The 18,664-nt window shown below is 33.5% G+C and overlaps 1 protein-coding gene across 3 annotated transcripts in view; it reads right to left on the reverse strand.

The window, feature by feature from the left end:
* Positions 1 to 1,943: 1,943 nt before the first annotated feature.
* TRMT1L (tRNA methyltransferase 1L) overlaps positions 1,944 to 18,664 on the reverse strand; it is a 30,566-nt gene continuing 13,845 nt past the window's right edge. Inside the window, exons 8-15 of one of the 3 annotated variants that reach the window (XM_019738089.2) lie at positions 16,166 to 16,415; positions 15,531 to 15,743; positions 13,996 to 14,186; positions 8,358 to 8,436; positions 5,811 to 5,977; positions 5,088 to 5,147; positions 3,578 to 3,704; positions 1,944 to 3,475 (exon numbers count right to left, since the gene is read on the reverse strand). In XM_019738089.2, coding sequence (XP_019593648.2) covers positions 3,223 to 3,475; positions 3,578 to 3,704; positions 5,088 to 5,147; positions 5,811 to 5,977; positions 8,358 to 8,436; positions 13,996 to 14,186; positions 15,531 to 15,743; positions 16,166 to 16,415 — 1,340 coding nt within the window. In that variant the 3' untranslated portion in view covers positions 1,944 to 3,222. The remainder of the gene's footprint in view (positions 3,476 to 3,577; positions 3,705 to 5,087; positions 5,148 to 5,810; positions 5,978 to 8,357; positions 8,437 to 13,995; positions 14,187 to 15,530; positions 15,744 to 16,165; positions 16,416 to 18,664) is intronic. The other 2 variants (XM_074322405.1, XM_019738090.2) reach the window with 2 other exon arrangements.

Here is an 18,664-nt window from a genome sequence, read left to right on the forward strand (position 1 = left end):
TTACTCACATTTTAAAGTTAATATTCTTATCGTCCCCTCCTGAGAACTAGGAAAGGATCCTTGGGCTAGGAGTTGATCCTTGCAGAGTAGGGAAAGGGTGGCAACAAAGGAATCAAAAGGCCATGGATGATAAAGCATGGTAGACAAATGTAGACATTGACTTTTCCTTTTTTATAGATGTTCCCCTTTTTAACCTTTTCCTGGGCTTTGTGAATTCCCTTACCTAATGAGGGAGAGTCAGTCTCCACATGGAGACTAAAATTGTGAGATGTTCACTTTTCCAGCCTCCCCTATAGCTTTAAGGCTGAGATAGCTGGAAAAGAAAAGTGTGATCCTATAAGTTGGCTGAGTTTGCTATCTTTCTGGGTTTCTTAAGTGAGAGACACTAGTCAGGAGAGTGGTACTCTGAGAATTGGAGTAAGAGTTTCGGAAAGATTTGGATGAATCAGCCCATATGCTCTATTCTCTACAGTTCTTTGTGTCCAGGACATGGAGTCAGATCCCAGCATATTCTGGGGGACAGTGTGTCCTGAAAGAATGGCTTTTTGACTATATATACTGATGATATGTGGTGAATACCCATGGAAATAGCTTGTTAGATCTTGAAGGAAGAAACATAATTTTAAATCCAGTCAAATTATCAATATGGGTACACTTATACCAGAGTCTGTCTCAGTTTGTCACCTTGAACAGCTGGGTATGGTTATTTGGTTGAAATTTTGACTCAGCAGTGGCTCATCTAAACTGGAGGTGATGCTAAAAATGCCTTGATACAATACAGAGGAAGGAAACAGAAGGGGGAATGTTGGAGATCTTTTATGATCTCACCCATTGTCTCCCTGTATCCTTTGTAAGAGCCAGATTGATTTCTTTTTACCAAGGCATTGAGAAATACACTGGTGAGCAGAGAACTAGCACCCTGAAAAGCTTTATGGTATAGTCTGACGGATTTTTGGCCTTGGCTAATTGATCGTATGATCTAAAGGACCAAACTGGTTCTATTTGATTTATATAACTGAAACTATAGGTCTGGCTTGAACCACTATAATAGTCACTGTCCCTTATGCATTTCCCAGACCTGATTTAGTTCACATCCCAGAGCCCTTTGAGAAAGGACCCTGCCATAGCATCCGAAATTTGTATTACGTATCTTCCTTTTAGTCTTCTCCAAAGCAACCTGGGGCCATTACCAGAGCAATTACACAACGAGGAAAGAAATTCCTAGACCTTTTGGGATTACTGAACTGGTTGTGTATTAATTTGTGAAAACCAGAACATGTATTTATTTAGTGTAGTCTTTTGGAAGTTGATCAAAATGGAGTTTTAACCCAAATCCCCCATAGTGGGCCCCAAACCCTTCTCTTTTCTTAGATATTAATACTTCTCCCATTTCCTAAGTGTATGGGAAGAGTATTAACATAAGCAGTCAGCTGAGTCACACGCTGGTTTCCTGACGAGTAAGAACTGGTTTCTTGTGTTCACCCCAGTTTAATGGAGGGATACAACTGATGTTACTTTAGGTCCCAAAGTACTACTGTTGTTAAGGGAACAAGCTGCAAATATAGATTAGATGGACTTTTTAAGTATTTCCTTTCTAGGTTGATACAGTACTGTTTCTTCAGAAAGTTTTCCTGTAGATGCAAAATTAATGCAGGTAAACATTTTAAATACCAGTAATTTATATATTTGTATGTCAAATTAGGTTCCTGGCATAAAAGTCAGCTTCATCATTGATCAAAATGTATCATGCTGATAAGCATTTAGCAAAATTTGAGACTGATATTCAATTGAACAATATATATATTAAATCACATGGCCCAAGTACTGATTTGCCTTTGATTTATAGTAATTTTTCTTTTTAACTTGGCAAACAAAAAAGTAACAACTTTTATTTTTTCTGTACTCATTTGTGAATTATAATTTTAATTGGCAAGAATTATATATTGTGGTCATCACAGAAACTTGTACTTCACCTATTCCTTTATTTTACTAAAATATATGATTTCATTAATTAGAGAAAAGAAAAAATCCTTCTAGGACTGCTGTAATAACAAAGATTTTCTCTTATTTCTGCTAAATTAATAATCTATGTTCATGTACTAACCCTCACTCTCTGGATTCTTGTATATGTAATAGGAGTGCTTTTTTTCTTCTGTGTATTTAAAACCTCTGTTATAACTCCCTCATTATCCCCCAAGCTTAATGCTTGTGAAAAGTTACTTCCTCTAGTAAATACTTCAGGGTAAATATGGATTAAATCCTTGAGACAGAAATCTAAAATTGATACTAAATCCTTTCATCCAAACTCTTGTATTCAAATGAAGCAAGAACAATATTTATTACTGGAAACAAGATTTTTTTTTCAGCTAATTTTCATTGTTAATGTTAGCCGGGGCTATTTATGCAAAAAATTAGCACATACACCAAAAACAAAAAACAACCCACAAAACAACCTAAAACAAAAACACATCCCCCAAACAAAATCCTCACTTCATAAGCTCATACAGTAACAAGTTTTATATCTGAGGTAGCACAACCAAGCAAGTGAATATTGTATGTGTATTAACTGAGGCACTTGAGATCACCCAGTTTAATTTATAATAAAATCTCTGAGAATTTCAATGCTTGTGAACAATTATAATTAGGACAATGGTCTCAACTTAGACAAAATCTTACTCTGAAGTTTAGTTATCTAGGCCTTAAACATAAAAATGTATTTCTATCTCAGGTATTTCTCAAAAGCTAGTAATAAAAAGATCAACGTGGGGAGAGGTATGATTTCTTAAAATCGGGAACACATTTTAGCTTTGTAATTGTGAAATATGTTAGTGACATGAAAGGACATTGTTCTTCCTATTCTATTCAGGCTCAGTTTAAGCAGAAAAGTGATTAGGAATAGTAAAGTGGTTCTATAACATACATAAAATTCGAAATGCTTTACATGTGAAAATTTTCTGAGTTTCTAAGCAGTAGGGTGATCTCAATCAAACTTGGCTTCATGTGAAATGTTTTCATTAAAATTTTAAGTTTTCTTTAAAATAACAAAAACTTGGAAAGCACAGCTCCCAAACCAGCTAAATTAGAAACTACTAATTTTCTGAATGAAAACAGCACTTTTATTTTTACATCACTGAATTGAAAGAATAGAAAAAGAACTACAGTTGGTATAGAGAACTATCAGGCCACCTATACAGACATCTGGGAATAAACTCCTGGCTACATTTACCATCTTTTGCAACCGCTTGCTTCTGCTTTGTCATTCACTGACATTTCAACCCTGTCAGCTACTGTATCTTCGGATGCTGACTGGACGTGGCTCTCTGGGTGTCCTCCAGTGTAGGTAGGGGTGCTGTACTTTAAAAGGATAGATTTAAAGTGCATCAGAGGTGCATCTGTACGAACACCCATTGGGTCAAAATGAGTTCGGCTTACTCGAAAGCCTGCTTGAGAAAGATAGCACAGAAACTTCTTTAACCTGTAGCAAGGAAAGGAAAAGAACAATAATGAGGTATTTTTCTTTAAATTACAATGTCATTAAAATATAAAATATACATGTTGCCATTGACCGGCTACTTACTTGGGCATATTCATCCCTTTAATGCTGTGTCTGTGGATGTTGTAATAGAAGGGAGGGTGTTCAGAACTAACATCAGTCTTCTGCTTCTTTGCTAAATTTGTGGTGGTTTCATTACCTTTTCTTTTTCCTGAAACACATATACAACACAAAGTTAGCATTCTCTGAAAAACTATGAACCAAGCATTTTTATATCTATATTGCTATCTCAAGTCTAAATCCACTGACATACACCATTTTAATCTTAATTCTAAGAGCACTCCTCTTGTAAGAATATTATTGATATTTTTACTATCCTTTACTGATGTAATTTTCTTAACTGTTTGCTGAGTCAGAACTCCCTTTCTACCATCTTCAACTACAACCCTCAACTTCATTTCCGTCTCTTGTAGAAAGCTATTTAGGAATTCTGGGCCAATCACCTCACAGATTTCATTACTGTCAATCCTGTACTCCTCAGAGTTCGATTAAGTTCTGTCATTTTTTCTTTCATTTTTTTATGTCTGGAAGTTTTCTATGTTTGTAAGTCCTTTCTTCCCAGATTATATTCTAAATTCCTGGGGTAATGTCCTTCTATTTTTATACCTGTACTCTCTACTGAATGCCAATATTTGTGTAACCTGGCCAAGGTTACACAACCCAAAGAAATAGAAGGATGCTTTTAAATCTCTAATGCTCTTTACAGTATACCATAGTGCCTTTTTATTCCCTTTGACAGAAATTAAGTAGAATAAATCATTTTAAGTAATTTGTTAGCAAATTAGCTTAAGATGCCAAAGGAACATGACTGTTAGCGCATGCAGTCGTTACTAAACAGCATGCTATTAACAGTTGAAGTTTTTCTTTGAAGAGCAACACTAAAATGTTGACCAACTAATACAAGATTATAGTTTATAATCCTCTCCTCTTTCAACCTTAATACTGTCTATTCTTTTTCACCTGTATTTAAAACACACTTAGAATATAAAATTGTCTTTTAAAAAGCAAAACAAAAAAACCTTAGACATTAAGGCACTGACATACACGTCTATCTTAACACCCTTTTGATACGAATTTTCAATGCCTAAATGCGGCTAGATTTTAAAGTATACACACATCCCAAATTATAAGAAAAGCCATATAATAATAAATTCTTATGGCGAGAGTAGGTTTTCTGGTTAATCATTGGAATTGCTATACATCATATGCTGAAAAAGTTTAAAAGAATAAGAGTAAAATTGAATCAACTCTATAACTTTATCAAATGTAATTTGATCTGATTTTGGTTCACATGGTTCTTTTAAGATCTTATAGGTCTTTCAAAGGGATCACCATATATTAAAGATGGGAACAAAGTACACGTTAATAGAAATTCTGAACTGTGCAAATACCAGATAAACAAGTTTTCCTACAGTTATGTTGTTAGCTTAATATGATAAAAATGCATTTTGAAGTAGGCTACCGAAGCAGTCTCTTCCTACCCTTCTGCTGCCTTTTTGCACTGATACATACATAGGTACACATATACACATACCTTGTGCAACGTAATTATCTGGTGTGTCATCTGTAGTTTTAGTAAATACACCATATTCTTCTAAAATAAAAAATGGGAATCACAAAATAGTCTACAGGATGACATTAAGTAACAATTCAAAGTTTCAATGAAAGCTTATTAAATTATTGCCACGCAGTTTTTTGAATATATATAACAGATTCTGTGGCAAAAACAGGGCAAGAATTACACTTTTAACCTGTGGTAGCTGCTGCTTCTAATGACTTAGGAGAAATGCAGCCCACCCTTAGGTCAATGGCCAGATAAAACTACAAAAGCCTATTTACACTCAAGAGAAAAAGAAAAAAACTTCGTTTTCCTGAGTGGTAAGTATAAATCTAGCTTCTGTGTCTCAATGGATATTACCAAAAATTTGGGTTACACTACTCTCAAAATTACCTGAGGTTTCTCTTTCTAGAAAGCAGAAATAAGGTAATAAAATCATAACAGACTTTTAGTACTTTAAATCTAAAATTCAAAAATATGTACTTATGTCTAATAAAACCATTATTCACGTTAGGCCCTGAATATCAACCAGAAGAAAAGTATCCAATTAAAAATAAAAGTTAACCATATTATGGTTAGACTCAGAGGGGATTTACTTAACGCACACTACTTATACTGCTTTTGATTATAACATCAATTAAAGATAAAGAATATTTTTTATTGATTTGTAACTTAGTAAGTTTGTGTTCAATTAGTTACCTTGCTTGTTGAGATTTGAAGGTGCATGAACTGAAAACTGACTTTGAGGAGTACATTCTGACTCAAAGATTAAAGTCTTTATTAGGGTCTGAATGTCGTCTAAACCATGGTGAAGAGATTCAAATAACATTCTTTTGAGAAATCCAGTATGGAACAGGGAACTTGACCTGAAAAAAAGAAAACACAAGGAACTGGGTGTGAGAAATATTAATAGTCTTAAAAAAAAAAAAGTCTCCGTAATTTAACCACAACTAAGATAATTAATTACAGGATAGATTACATACTGAAATTAAAAAGAATTTAGGATTTAATTTAAAATTGTTTATTTTCTATTTTATCATGTCAGTTCTCTAAACTAGTGGGATTAGTGAAGGAAATTTCATTCACTGTAAATCAACAAGAATTTATTGGGCCTTCATAAGGTGTTGCAGCCCTGGGATAGGTACGCAGAGCTGTGGATGAGGATGTACCGAAGTATAAAACACAGTGCTTACCCTATAAAAGCCTATAAACCTAGACAGGATCCAGATGGGGACACAGTATAATGCAGAGGATGTCACAATGCACATCCTATCAGTATAGGAAATTATTATTTCAGTGTGTAAATGGCGGGGTAAGGTGGGGCAGAGGAAGATACGTGAAAATTACATGTGGTGGTGAGGTAGTTAAGAAATGGCCCGGGGGTGAGTCTGACATGCTTCCCTTTTGAGAATCACAGGTGTAATGCACGGAATATGAAATTGTGAGTCAGATAAACCTGGATTCCCATCCTGGCTCCCCCATTTTACTACTAGCTATGTGATTTTGAGTAATTACTGCTTTTGAGTCTCAACTTATCATAAAATGGAAAATAAAACCTCTCAGAGTTGTTATTGGAATTAGCACACGGAAAATCCCTCCTATGAAGTATGTCTTTAATACATGGTAGCTATTAGCGTTAGCAAATATATGTGAAAAGATAAGATTTTAAAGTGTCAAGTGAGTGATCAATGTAAGATTAACTAAAAGGAAATTCAGAAATAATCTGAGTTGAAGCACAAAGGAGAGACTTCAAAGAGGACGTAGAATTTGAATTGGAGGTTGTCAAGGCGGGAGAGATTCTGGATGACAGTTAAGAAATGACCATGGTACATTTATACAATGGAGTATTACGCAGCCATAAAGAAGAAAGAAATCTTACCATTTGCAACAACATGGATGGACCTAGAGAACATTATGTTAAGTGAAATAAGTCAGAAAGAGAAAGACAAATACCATATGATCTCACTTATATGCGGAATCTAAAGAAAAGAATAAGTGAATGAACTAATCAGAAACAGTTTTGGAAACATGGAGGAAAAACAGAGGGTTGCTAGAGGGGCGGGGGGTGGGGATAAGGGGAAGGTGAGAGGTTTTGGGAACGTACAGAGGGATAGTGGATGGGGGGAGGGGGGTTCACAGTGTGAGGGATATAAATGATAAACGTCTAAGTTTTGCTTTGTCTTGTGCACCTGAAACTAATTTAAAAAAATAAAATAAAATAAAAAAAAAAAAAGAAGAGTAAACCCCTCCCACATTATTAACCAATGTTAACCCAATAAATTTAATTTTAAAAATAAAAGAAATGACCATGGCTTTCAGTGAGGAAATCATAAGCCATGGTTTAGAACTCAGTCTTGGGAAACCTGAGTTCTTGCCCTGCCTGACCTACTAACTAAATTTTATGGGTCAGTTTTAGCCAGCATTTAAAAACACAGTGCCATAATGTTCTCATCTGTAAAATGAGGGAGTTGGGCTAGATCTTTCTTCTGGATCCAGCAACCTGTTAAGAATAATTAATTTCCTTAGTTCTGAGATCAGTGAGTAGTATCAACATGTAACAGATGACACAGGTAAGCGAGTTAGACTTACTAGAAGGTAAGTCTGGCTAGGTCATTTTTAATCTAAGGGTATTTACATGGGATAAAGATAAAATAACGGGCATCAGCACATATTTACCATTTGGGTGAATTTTTAGGTTAGTAATGGCTAAATTTTGACCTTGTAAATTAATGAGGTAGAAAACTGCAGTGATTCTTGTCACAATGCGGTTATAAATCTCTAGTTATTAATGATGCAAAAGCACATATACATTAAAAACTCGCAGTTAAGTCCTGTCTAAACTTTCCCTAAAACTAAAGCAGACACTTACTTTCTCATATGCCCTTCATACTTAAAACTAATTCCTCGAAGACCTTTTATATTAGTTAACTCTTCTATAAAAAGTTATGATCACTTTACAATCACACCCTAGTTCTACAATTATCTACTGAAAAATGCCTCATGCAAATCAACTAGGCTTCTCTTTAATTCCACTGCCTCTTAGGACTTGGGAGTTCTATACTCACAAACTTGAGGGTATAGAAAAATCTGAAAATGCCTCAGGTTCATAGTGATAGAAGAGTCATAATTATTTGCCTAGACTTAAAAATCAATCAAAATTGCTTGTCTGTTACCATGCATCATCAAACGTCAGCAAGCAAATCAATATATCAATTTTGAATATATTTATTATGCTTAGGCACATACCATAGGGGTCCAAGTTCTATTGCTGTCTTTCCAGGCATGCTTCCATGACAGTTACAAGGCAGCTGTCTATATGGGTTTTCTGTGAAAAAATAATAAGAAATTAAAGGAGAAATGACAGTGTAAATAGTAGTAATTGTTATATTAATAATTTGCAGCTACTATATATTGAGGATCTACTATATGCCAGGTATTGTGCTTTTTTAGACATTTAAAAAGTTTAATCCTTATAAATCTGAAGTAGGTACTGTTAAAATCTCAATTACACAGATCAGAGGATTAAAGCTCAAGAGAGACTAGAAATCCATGTCAAACAGCTTATTAGAGGCATAACTTACTTTTAGTCACTACATGAAATAATTTATGTAGGAGAAAGTCTTGTAAAATCCTCTAGATACCATATTTTAAAATCAACTCGGGTATAATTTACATGCAATAAAATGTATACATTTTATGTGAAAAGGTTAATGAATTTTGACAAATATAACCAACATCTCACCAAAATAAAGACATTTCTGTAACTGGGAAGAAAATAAATGATTCCCAAGGCCTGATTCATAATCAGCCCCAGAATGTAGGCTAGAAGAATCTAATTCTGTTTAAAGAGTAATGAGAGAGGCCTGATATGATCACAAGGAAATTGGGGAGGTACTAGCACTATTCTTAGTTTCCAAAATGGGGCAATGTTCTACCATGTGCACTTAAGGCCCAGAATAGTCGTTTTAAATCAGACTCTCCAACTAACTTCCTCCAGTCTATTCCTGGGTGAATCATTCACTTTATTCGAATGGCCTGATCTGATCAGTGAGTCCTTGATATATGCAGAACCCAGGACTATGGTGGCAGGGACATACATCTATAGCTTCTTGTTATCCGATAATCACTGTTACTCAATGCAATTAAATGGCATAATGCAGTTGTGAGATCTCATTTTAGGTTTACTTAAAGGCTTCCTTCACTGTTTTTCCTAGGTTTACTTTTCCAGTATTATTTAACTCTAAAGGAAGGTGGGGTTATCATCTATATTAGCTTTGTAGAGAACTATGTTCTTTAAACATTGTATGAATATATTCAAGAAGTCTTCCCTGGAATAACCAAATTACAAATACTATAGTCAGTATTACTCAAATGGGGGTGACTTACATTTATGACTGTCAGTTATACCTACTTACCAGAGGCAGGCAGCACACACATGAATTTGTATTAGTTTGTTTCTTGATGCACTTGGCAAAATGCTCCTATCATGCAAACCTATGTCTTGTCCCAAGTCCCTTGCCTAGGATTTCTCAGTGCTAGGTCTACATCAGTAAATTCCCTCTCTGAGGGGTCTGGGCTATCATTTCAATTTACCAGCAGCAAAAAATGAAGGGATAAAGAAAGAAAACTAGTATTTCCATGTCATTAGTATACAGGCTATGAAGGCAATTTCAGGTGAGGAATTAAAAAATATTTCGAGACTTCTATTTAAATGCAATGAATTGAACATGTACGTATTTTATCAATGCTGTCTCTTAAAGCATTATTAAAATGAGAGCAAATCAAACCCAGGGATAAATAAAAAGGGAGAGGAGGTAACAGAAGATGATGAGTGATGTCAATAAAATAAAAAACAAGAAGCGGGACAAGGGATAACTGATTTTTCAGGCCAGAGAAAGCTAAAGCCTAAACCTGAAACAGGTAAGACAGGTTACCAACAACACAGCAAGCCCACTGGTGGTGTGGGACCCCAGAGACCCTGAGAATTGAAGGTACTGGTTGTCTCTGAAGATGGGCATAGGGTGGTACTGCAAAAAAGAGGCCTTGTTAGAAATTAAGGGGTTCAATTAAGTAAGACTCCTGGTTCATTTTCTCTAATACCCACAGTCAGGCTTCTGTGTCTTCCCCATCCCAAAAGATGAAGTTAATCTTGGGTGAGGTTGAACCATCGAGGATCTGGAACAAGGGGCATTAGTCACAGCTGAGGGTGAGGAGATGGATAAAAAGAGAGGGATTAAGTAAAAGAATGTATAAATGGTAAGCCCTTCCAGTCTCCTTTCCCAATACGGCTCCTGGAAAGCTGGTAGAAGAATGGAAGATTCCTCTCTAGAAAAACTTAGTAATGCGAGAGAAAAGACCTATATATATTTATTGGCATGGTGAGGGTAGGGTGGGGGTCTCCTAGTGAAAAGGCACACTCATGCCTTCTCATTACAATGAAACCCATCAGTTCATAAGCCCTGCTCCAAGTATTTCAAACAATTTTCAGTGTGGACAACCAATGACATTTGAGAGCTACCATGACAGAACAAAATAAAAGGCAATGATATGGGTAACTATAAAAGATGGCTGTGTGTGTGTGTGTGTGTGTGTGATCTATTTTTTTTGTCTTAATTTATTTGAAAAATCATAAGATTATGTATTTAAAAAATAAATGTACTTTTGGATTAGATCTATATAAATATAATTAATAAAAGACAAAAATAGCACAGGAGGGAAGAGGAAAATAGAATTATATTAGGGCAAACTTGCTAGATTTTGCCAGTCTTACCTCAACGTTAACCTGAAATAGAGCAAGATAAGTTAAAGGTATATATTGTAATCCCTAAAGAAACCATTAAGAAAATATACAGTTAAAAAATTAACAGTGGAATTAAAATGACACACTATAAATAGGTTTAACACTAAAGAAGGCAACAAAGGATCAGAGGAACAGACATGAAACAAAAAAACAAAGAGCTGACATAAAGCCAACTATTTTAATAATTACATTAAATATGATGGTCTAAACACATCAAAAGCAGAAATAATCAGAGTGGATAAAAAAGTAAGATCCAATAAAACACTCTGAAAGTAAAAAGATGAGAAAAATATATTATGCAAATAGTAACTAAGAGTGGTGTTTGTATTAATATCAGATAATAGTTTTGGACAAGAAATACCACAGAGATAAAGATGGCCATTTTACAATGATAAAAGGACCAACACATGAAGAAAATACAACAATTAGAAATCTACATGGACATTTTTAGAGATAAATGATAAAGAAGACCGGTTGAGAAGGTCTAGCACAGGCGTAATAGCACAAAGATAAGACAAAACTCAGAATAAAATACACATTTAGGAAAACTTTCTTGAAATAAAATATTTGAAACTACATGATGGGGGGGTAAAAAAAAAAAAAGAAAGAAACTACATGATGAAAGGGTACACCGTGATCTAGAAACACTGATCCTAAAAGCATATAAAGTTACTGGATTTCAAAAATAAATACTCCTTTGGGCAAACAAAATCATTTTGATCATTTCAAAATGATCATGTCACATGAAAGAAGGGAAATTTACAATAATACTCAGTAATAGAAGACAGTAGAACTTCTACAAGGTACTAAAAGAAACTGTAAACTTCAGTTGTAAAGGCTATGAACAGGGAGCTCTAAACATGCATGAAATCAAGAAGTATTTTCCCCATGAACCCTCTTTGCTAAACTCATCAAGTTAAATTTAGCCACTTGAGATGATTAGAGAAATTATGGCAAAGACTGATGATGAGCACAGAATATATTTAGTGTACAGATTATACTGGCAAAATAGAATATAAATGTTATATATTATAGTAACAGAAATGGTTTAATGATCAAAGATTAGTTAGGGAAAATGGAAAATGGGAGGCTGATTACCTCATTTATGATACCAAAAATCCAAAGTATATTAAAACCGATAAATCTAAATTACAGAAATATATAGTGTGTGTGTGTGTATATATATATATATATATATATATATATACACACACACACACATATATACATACTACTACAAAAGTAAACATTAAGAAAGATAATAAATAATAGAATAAACCAATATCTAATGTATTCAAGAAAAAAGGCAAAAGAACAAATATTAAAAATTAAAAAAACATGGAGAGTATAACCACAGAAACCATGGAAATTAAAAGGAATCATTAGACTTGGCTCACTATTTAAATAAATTAGACAAGCTACGTGAATACTGCTAAACCTTTAATGAACAAATAATTCTGATGCTAGTTAAACTGTTCCCATGCATTGAAAAAAAAGGAAAAGTTCTAAATTCTTTTTGAAGGGAGTTTAAACTGATTCCAAAACCCAACCAAAAGAAGGAAAACCATATGCCATCTCACTTAGGAATACTGAAACAAAAATCTTTAAAAATATTAGCAAATAGAACCCATATTAAGAGAACACTTCCTGACAAAATAGTTTATTCTAAAAAGCCAGAATGTTCGATATTGGGAAATTTTATTACAATTAATCAAATTAATAGATCTAAGGAGAAATACATATAATCATCTCTACATATGCTGAGAAAACATTGTAAAATTCAGCATCTTAATAAAATACAATAAAATTGGAAATGAAGGCTACTTTCTTAACATGAGAAACGATAGGTATCTCAGACTCATGCTTGAATCAGAAAGCGCCAGTTGGAAATAATAAGGAACATGACAGGATGCTGTCCATTTCCACTATCAGTTAACACAGTGGTAAAAGTACTTGTACAAATAAAAAGCATACTAGGTTCTTAGGAAGCTTCAAAACCACAATATCCTCCTTCATTTAATGTGATCAAAATAAACTACCACCTGGTCTATTTACTTTTTTATTAAGAAAAAAAGACCCAGTATTAGGAACACTGAAAATTGAGCTTTGACGAAGGATTGCCTTAACAAATATTAAACAACACCAAAAATTTTCTGTAGTCAAAACAGTGTGGTAGAGTTATGTAAATAGACATCCAGTCACTGGAACAGAATAGACAATAAGAACAGAAACAAACTCAAATACATGTGGGACTTTAGAATAAGAAAGAGATGGTATTCTCAAATCAGTGGAGGAGAACTATTCAATAAAATGTAACCTACCTTGAATAATTTAGGAATAGGAAAGCTCTTTCTAACTATAGACAAAATCCAGAATACACAATCGAAATTTGATTAACTTTACAACAGCAACAATGAAAAACTTCTGCATCCAAGGTTAAAAAACAGATTTGCAAACACAAGTGACAAACGAGAAGAAATATTTGTAACTCATATCACAAGGGTTAAAGTCTAATATATAAAGAGTTCTTAAAAATCCATATTAAAAAATGCCAACAACATAACAGAAAACAATGGGCAACTGTTTCTATATCCTTTAGAAAAGAAAAATAGAAACAGCTTATGAGGGTATAAGACAGATCTTTTTCCTTGATCCCCAGGCCTGGCAGATAGTAGAGGCTCACTAAATGTTTAATGAATTTTATAACTGATGGATTTTATATTCAGCCAGAAACATGAAAATTATTTTTGTAAAATTAATGACTTAAAATGGCCTAGATAAAGAGGTAATCTGACATGTTCCTAAAATTAGTGACATGGAAACTAAGTTATTTCTAGATATTTCAATAAAGGGGGACAGGGCTAGAGAGCATATATTGTATAGCATGAGTAAATAACTTTAATAAACTCACACGAATGTCTTGTCTGTTGATGAAAGGAAATCCAGTATAGGAAATAAAGTTAGCACTGTAATCTTTAAAATCAAAGGACAATATGTATAATTAGGGGTGTGATAAAGACTTATTCATTGGAGGCTTATACATAAATTAAACACAATATACAGTCAAAAGAAACTTGAATTTACCTTCTACCATATTACCGTCCTTCTGAAAAATTCTCTCTTCACACCACTGACAATGGATCAGATACTGAATCTTCTTGGCAGTTTCATCTGCAGAAGTAGGTCCCCTCAAAACTCGCACAACGACCAATACAAAATGTTCCAGAGCCACTGCAAACAGTACTTCTATGCCTTTGTTACATCGAGCTGCAGCTCTAGAAAAAAACAAAAACATTTTTCAGTTATTTTGGGTGTTTATCATTTTCCTTTATTTGTTATTATATTGACAGTACTAACCTCGACAATAAAAATGATGGGTGGGTTAAGAGAAAATAAGGAAAATTCAATTCTTAGTAGCAGTGCTTTTACAAGATCATTACTATAACTTTTATACAAATTAAAACACAGGAAATAAAGGATGCTTCGCAAGGTCTTCAGTTATTAGACATTTTCCTTTAGGATATCCTCCCAATAGATTGACTATAGTCTCTGGTTTTCAATGTCTCTTTCTTGTCATGGCCACCACTTTTCTTCCTTTTTATCTATTTTTTCTATAAAAGCTTCTTCCAAACAATATATGTTTATTGAGTACCAACTACATGCAGGTTAGTATACTTGCTGCTGAATATTCGGTGAAATGAATAGTCAAAGTCCTTGACACTATTAATTTTACAGACTTGGATTAAATTCTACCTGACATACCATTTATGTACTTAGATTTCCCTCTGCAGTTGCACACTAAACTTAGCTCGTATGTACTAATTTGATTTCGTACATGTTATTTTGTAAACATTTTAAGTATGTACAGGTTGGTCCTTGGTGTGTATAAACTGAATATCAGAGTTTTCAATTAATTAGGAGTAACCCTTAAGGTTATGTTAGTCTATGAAGTATAATAATCTATATTTATGCTGAGGTAGGAATTTCAATCTAAATGCTGTGAAACTATGTTGAGGCTAGTGAATGAGCTGGCCGATCATTATCTATACTCCCACTTTCCATTTATATTTTATTATTATATTATTCTTCTAGCATAATATTCTGAATAAAATGGGTGCTCAAAAAAAGTCTTCCTTTCTCCAACTGTTTACAAATCCTGATGAGAAGAGAACCTTTTTTTGTAGGCAAGATCATTTTGCAGAATCAAGTTAATAAGCCATCATTTTTGTGATTTAGTTATGTAAAGATTAGATAAAATAGACATAAAACAATGAGTGTTTCTAAATCTAAAAACAATCTTTGCCCTATCTAACCTACGTTATTGAAATAACTAATTTGAAATTAACTTACATTTTTTATCTTTTCTTTCTTACTACTTTAATTATTTTAGTAACATTTTTAATCAGAGAGTCAACAGACTATTTTAGGCACAGGCTTTTAACTTTTAAATCAAATTCTAAAAGATACAACTTAAGATTACCAAACAAATCAAGATTACAGATATGGCATACAGAATTTTTATTTTGTTCATATGTTGAAAAATGAAATAAGCATTTCTTCTTGTATCTATTTTTATCATATACACAAACATACTAAGTACACTGTTGGCAATTTTGTACCTTGCCACCGCAGCTACAACAATCCTGGCTGCTAGCTCCTTGTAATATTCAGTTCGGACAATGTTACATCCGTAGTGACGCCGGGCGACATGCTGTGCCTTGGCATATAAAGAACTGATATCTGTAGAAGTCACTGATACTATGCCAAGGTTTCTTATATTTCTGAATGCAGAATCTAGATAGTTCACTGATGTTCCAAAGGGGTCTAGGTGTCTAAAATCAGAAAGAATTAGACATATTTAAAATCATACCAGTAACCAAAATGAGACGATTATCATTTCTGATAAAATTCCATGGGTTCAAAAGTACTTTCCATATCTATTTTAAATACATAATTCTGTTTTTAAAGTAAGTAATAAAATGATCATATGATATGTTAGACATGTAAAAATAAATGAGGCTTAGAGGAAAATGGTCATGCCCAGGCATTTTATTTCAAATGCTGGAAAATGTTCTTATTGCATTCTTTGGGCCAATGCTAAAACCAAAAACGAAAACAACAAAAACCAAATTAACTGAAATAAACAGCAACAATTAACTGAAACAGCTACAACAAACTCTTAATTTTTGACGCCCTCCCCCCAAAAAAATCCAAGTCAGTTTAGAAAGTCACATAGCAAATGTATTTCACTTACATGAAATCAAAAGATCTCAAATGCATCAGCACATTAGCATCCATTTTGGTCACCTTAATATTACCAAGGTTTTCCTCTCCTTCTTCAAGAATATCATCACTCTCTTCCTTTTCCTTACTGTCCACCACTACTTTCAATTTGTTTAAATGGCAGTTTTCCTGAATCAATGTCACCGAGTTTTCATTCAAGTCATTAATTGTAACCTTAACTGCATTTCCGAGATGTTTTGCCCATTGTAATCCCATTATCCCTTAGGAGGAATGGTAAGAAAATAAATTTTTAATTGTAATAATTTAAAAATACTATAATAACAATAATATAATTTTATAAATAACAAAAACAAATTATTTCAAAATCTTAATATTTTCATAAATAAGTTTTTTTACTTTCTCACTACAAAGCCTATGAAGAAAGGTTAACACAAAAAATGTCCTATAGATTTTTACTAGTACTTATAAAACTTTTCTATGACCTCTGTTCAAAAAAATTTTCTAATTAGTAACAAGAACACACATGGAAGATACGATTAAATCTCACTAGAAAAGTAATTATATAGTAAAGATTGTGGATTACTTATAAAGCTACTATGAAGGTTAAAAGACAAAAATAGCAAAAATAACTATGATTACGATAGCTAAGGGTTATACAAGATAAAAAAGATGTAAAATGTGATATCAGAAACAAAAAGTGGGAATGGGAGGACAGTAATGATGTTGAGCTTTATTATGGGATCAAACTTAAGTTGCTATCAACTTAAAATAGATTGTTATAGATATAAGTTGATATACACAAGCTTCATGGTAACTACAAAGCAAAAATCTATTGTAAATATACAAAAGATAAAGGAATGTAAGCATGCCACTAAAGAAAGTCATCAAACCACAAAGAGAGTAAGATATGAAGGAACAAAGAGGAACTACAAAAACAGCTAGAAAACAACAAAATGGCAATATGCACATGCCTATCAATAACTACTTTAAATGTAAATAGATTAAATTCTCCAAAAGCTGTAGAGTATTTGAATGGATAAAAAACCAAACCAAAACAAACAGAAAAACAAGACCCATCTATATGCTCCATATAAGAGACTAACTTTAGACATAAGGACATGCACAGACTGAAAGTGAAGGGATGAGAAAATATATCCCATGCAAATGGAAACCAAAAGAAAGACGGGAGTAGCTATACTTGTATCAGACAAAATAGACTTTAAAACAAAAACTGTAATAAGAGACAAATAGCGGGTGTTGCATAATGATGAAAGGGTCAATCCAACAAGAAGATAGAACATTTGTAAATATTCATGAATACAACATAGGAGCACCTAAATATATAAAGCAAATATTACTAGATCTAAAGGGAGAAACAGCATTACAATAAAGGAAAGAACCTTTAATACCCCACCTACATCAATTGACAGATCATCCAAACACAAAATCAACAAGGAAACATGAGTTTTAAATGACACGTTAGAGCACATGTATTTAATAGGTATTTACAGAACATTCCACGCAAAAGCAAGAACACATTTGTCTTAAGTGTCCATGGAACATTTTCCCAACATAGATCATAGTTTAGGCCACAAAACAAGTCAATAAATTTAAGAGGATTGACATCATATCAAGCATCTTTTCTGATCACAAAAGGATGAAACTAGAAATTAATTACATGAAGAAAATTAGAAAATTCACAACTATGTGGAGATTAAATAACATGCTACTGAAAAACCAATGGGTCAAAGAAGAAATAAAAAAATACCTTGAGACAAATGAAATGGGAATGTCACATACCAAAATTTATAGGTTGCAGTAAAAGTAGTTCAAACCACAGAGAGAGTAAGAAACAAGAAAACTCAAGAAACAAGAAAAATATCAACCTAACTTTACATCTCAGGGAACTAGAAAAAGAACAAACGAAACCCAAGTTAGTAGTAGAAAGGAAATAAACATTAGAGCAGAAATAAGTAAAACAGAGACTAAAAGGACCATAGAAAAGATCAAGGAAATAGGAGCTGGTTCTTTGAAAAGATAAACAAAATTGATAAACCTTTAACTGGACTCTCCAAGAAAAAATAGATAGGGCCCAAATAAAATCAGAAATGAAAGAGGGGAAGTTACAACTCATACCAAAGAAATACAAAGGCTCATAAGAGACCACTTGGAACAAGTATATGCCAACAAGTTGGACAAGCAAGAAGAAATGGATAAACTCCTAGAAACATGCAACCTACCAACACTGAATCACGATGAAACAGAATATCCGAACAGATCAATTATTAGTAAGGAGAGTGAATCAAAAGGCTCCCATCAAGTAAAAGTCCAGGACCAGACAGCTTCACTGGTGAATTCAAACACACGTGCTAAGAAGAATTACCATCAATCTTTCTCAAACTTTTTCAAAAAACAGAAGAGGAGGGAACTCTTCCAAATTCATTTTATGAGGCCAGCATTACCCTGATAGCAAAACCAGACACATGGATGCCACAAGAAAGAAAATTAC

The sequence above is a fragment of the Rhinolophus sinicus genome, linkage group LG17, assembly GCF_036562045.2.
Source record: "Rhinolophus sinicus isolate RSC01 linkage group LG17, ASM3656204v1, whole genome shotgun sequence".
NCBI lineage: Eukaryota > Metazoa > Chordata > Mammalia > Chiroptera > Rhinolophidae > Rhinolophus > Rhinolophus sinicus.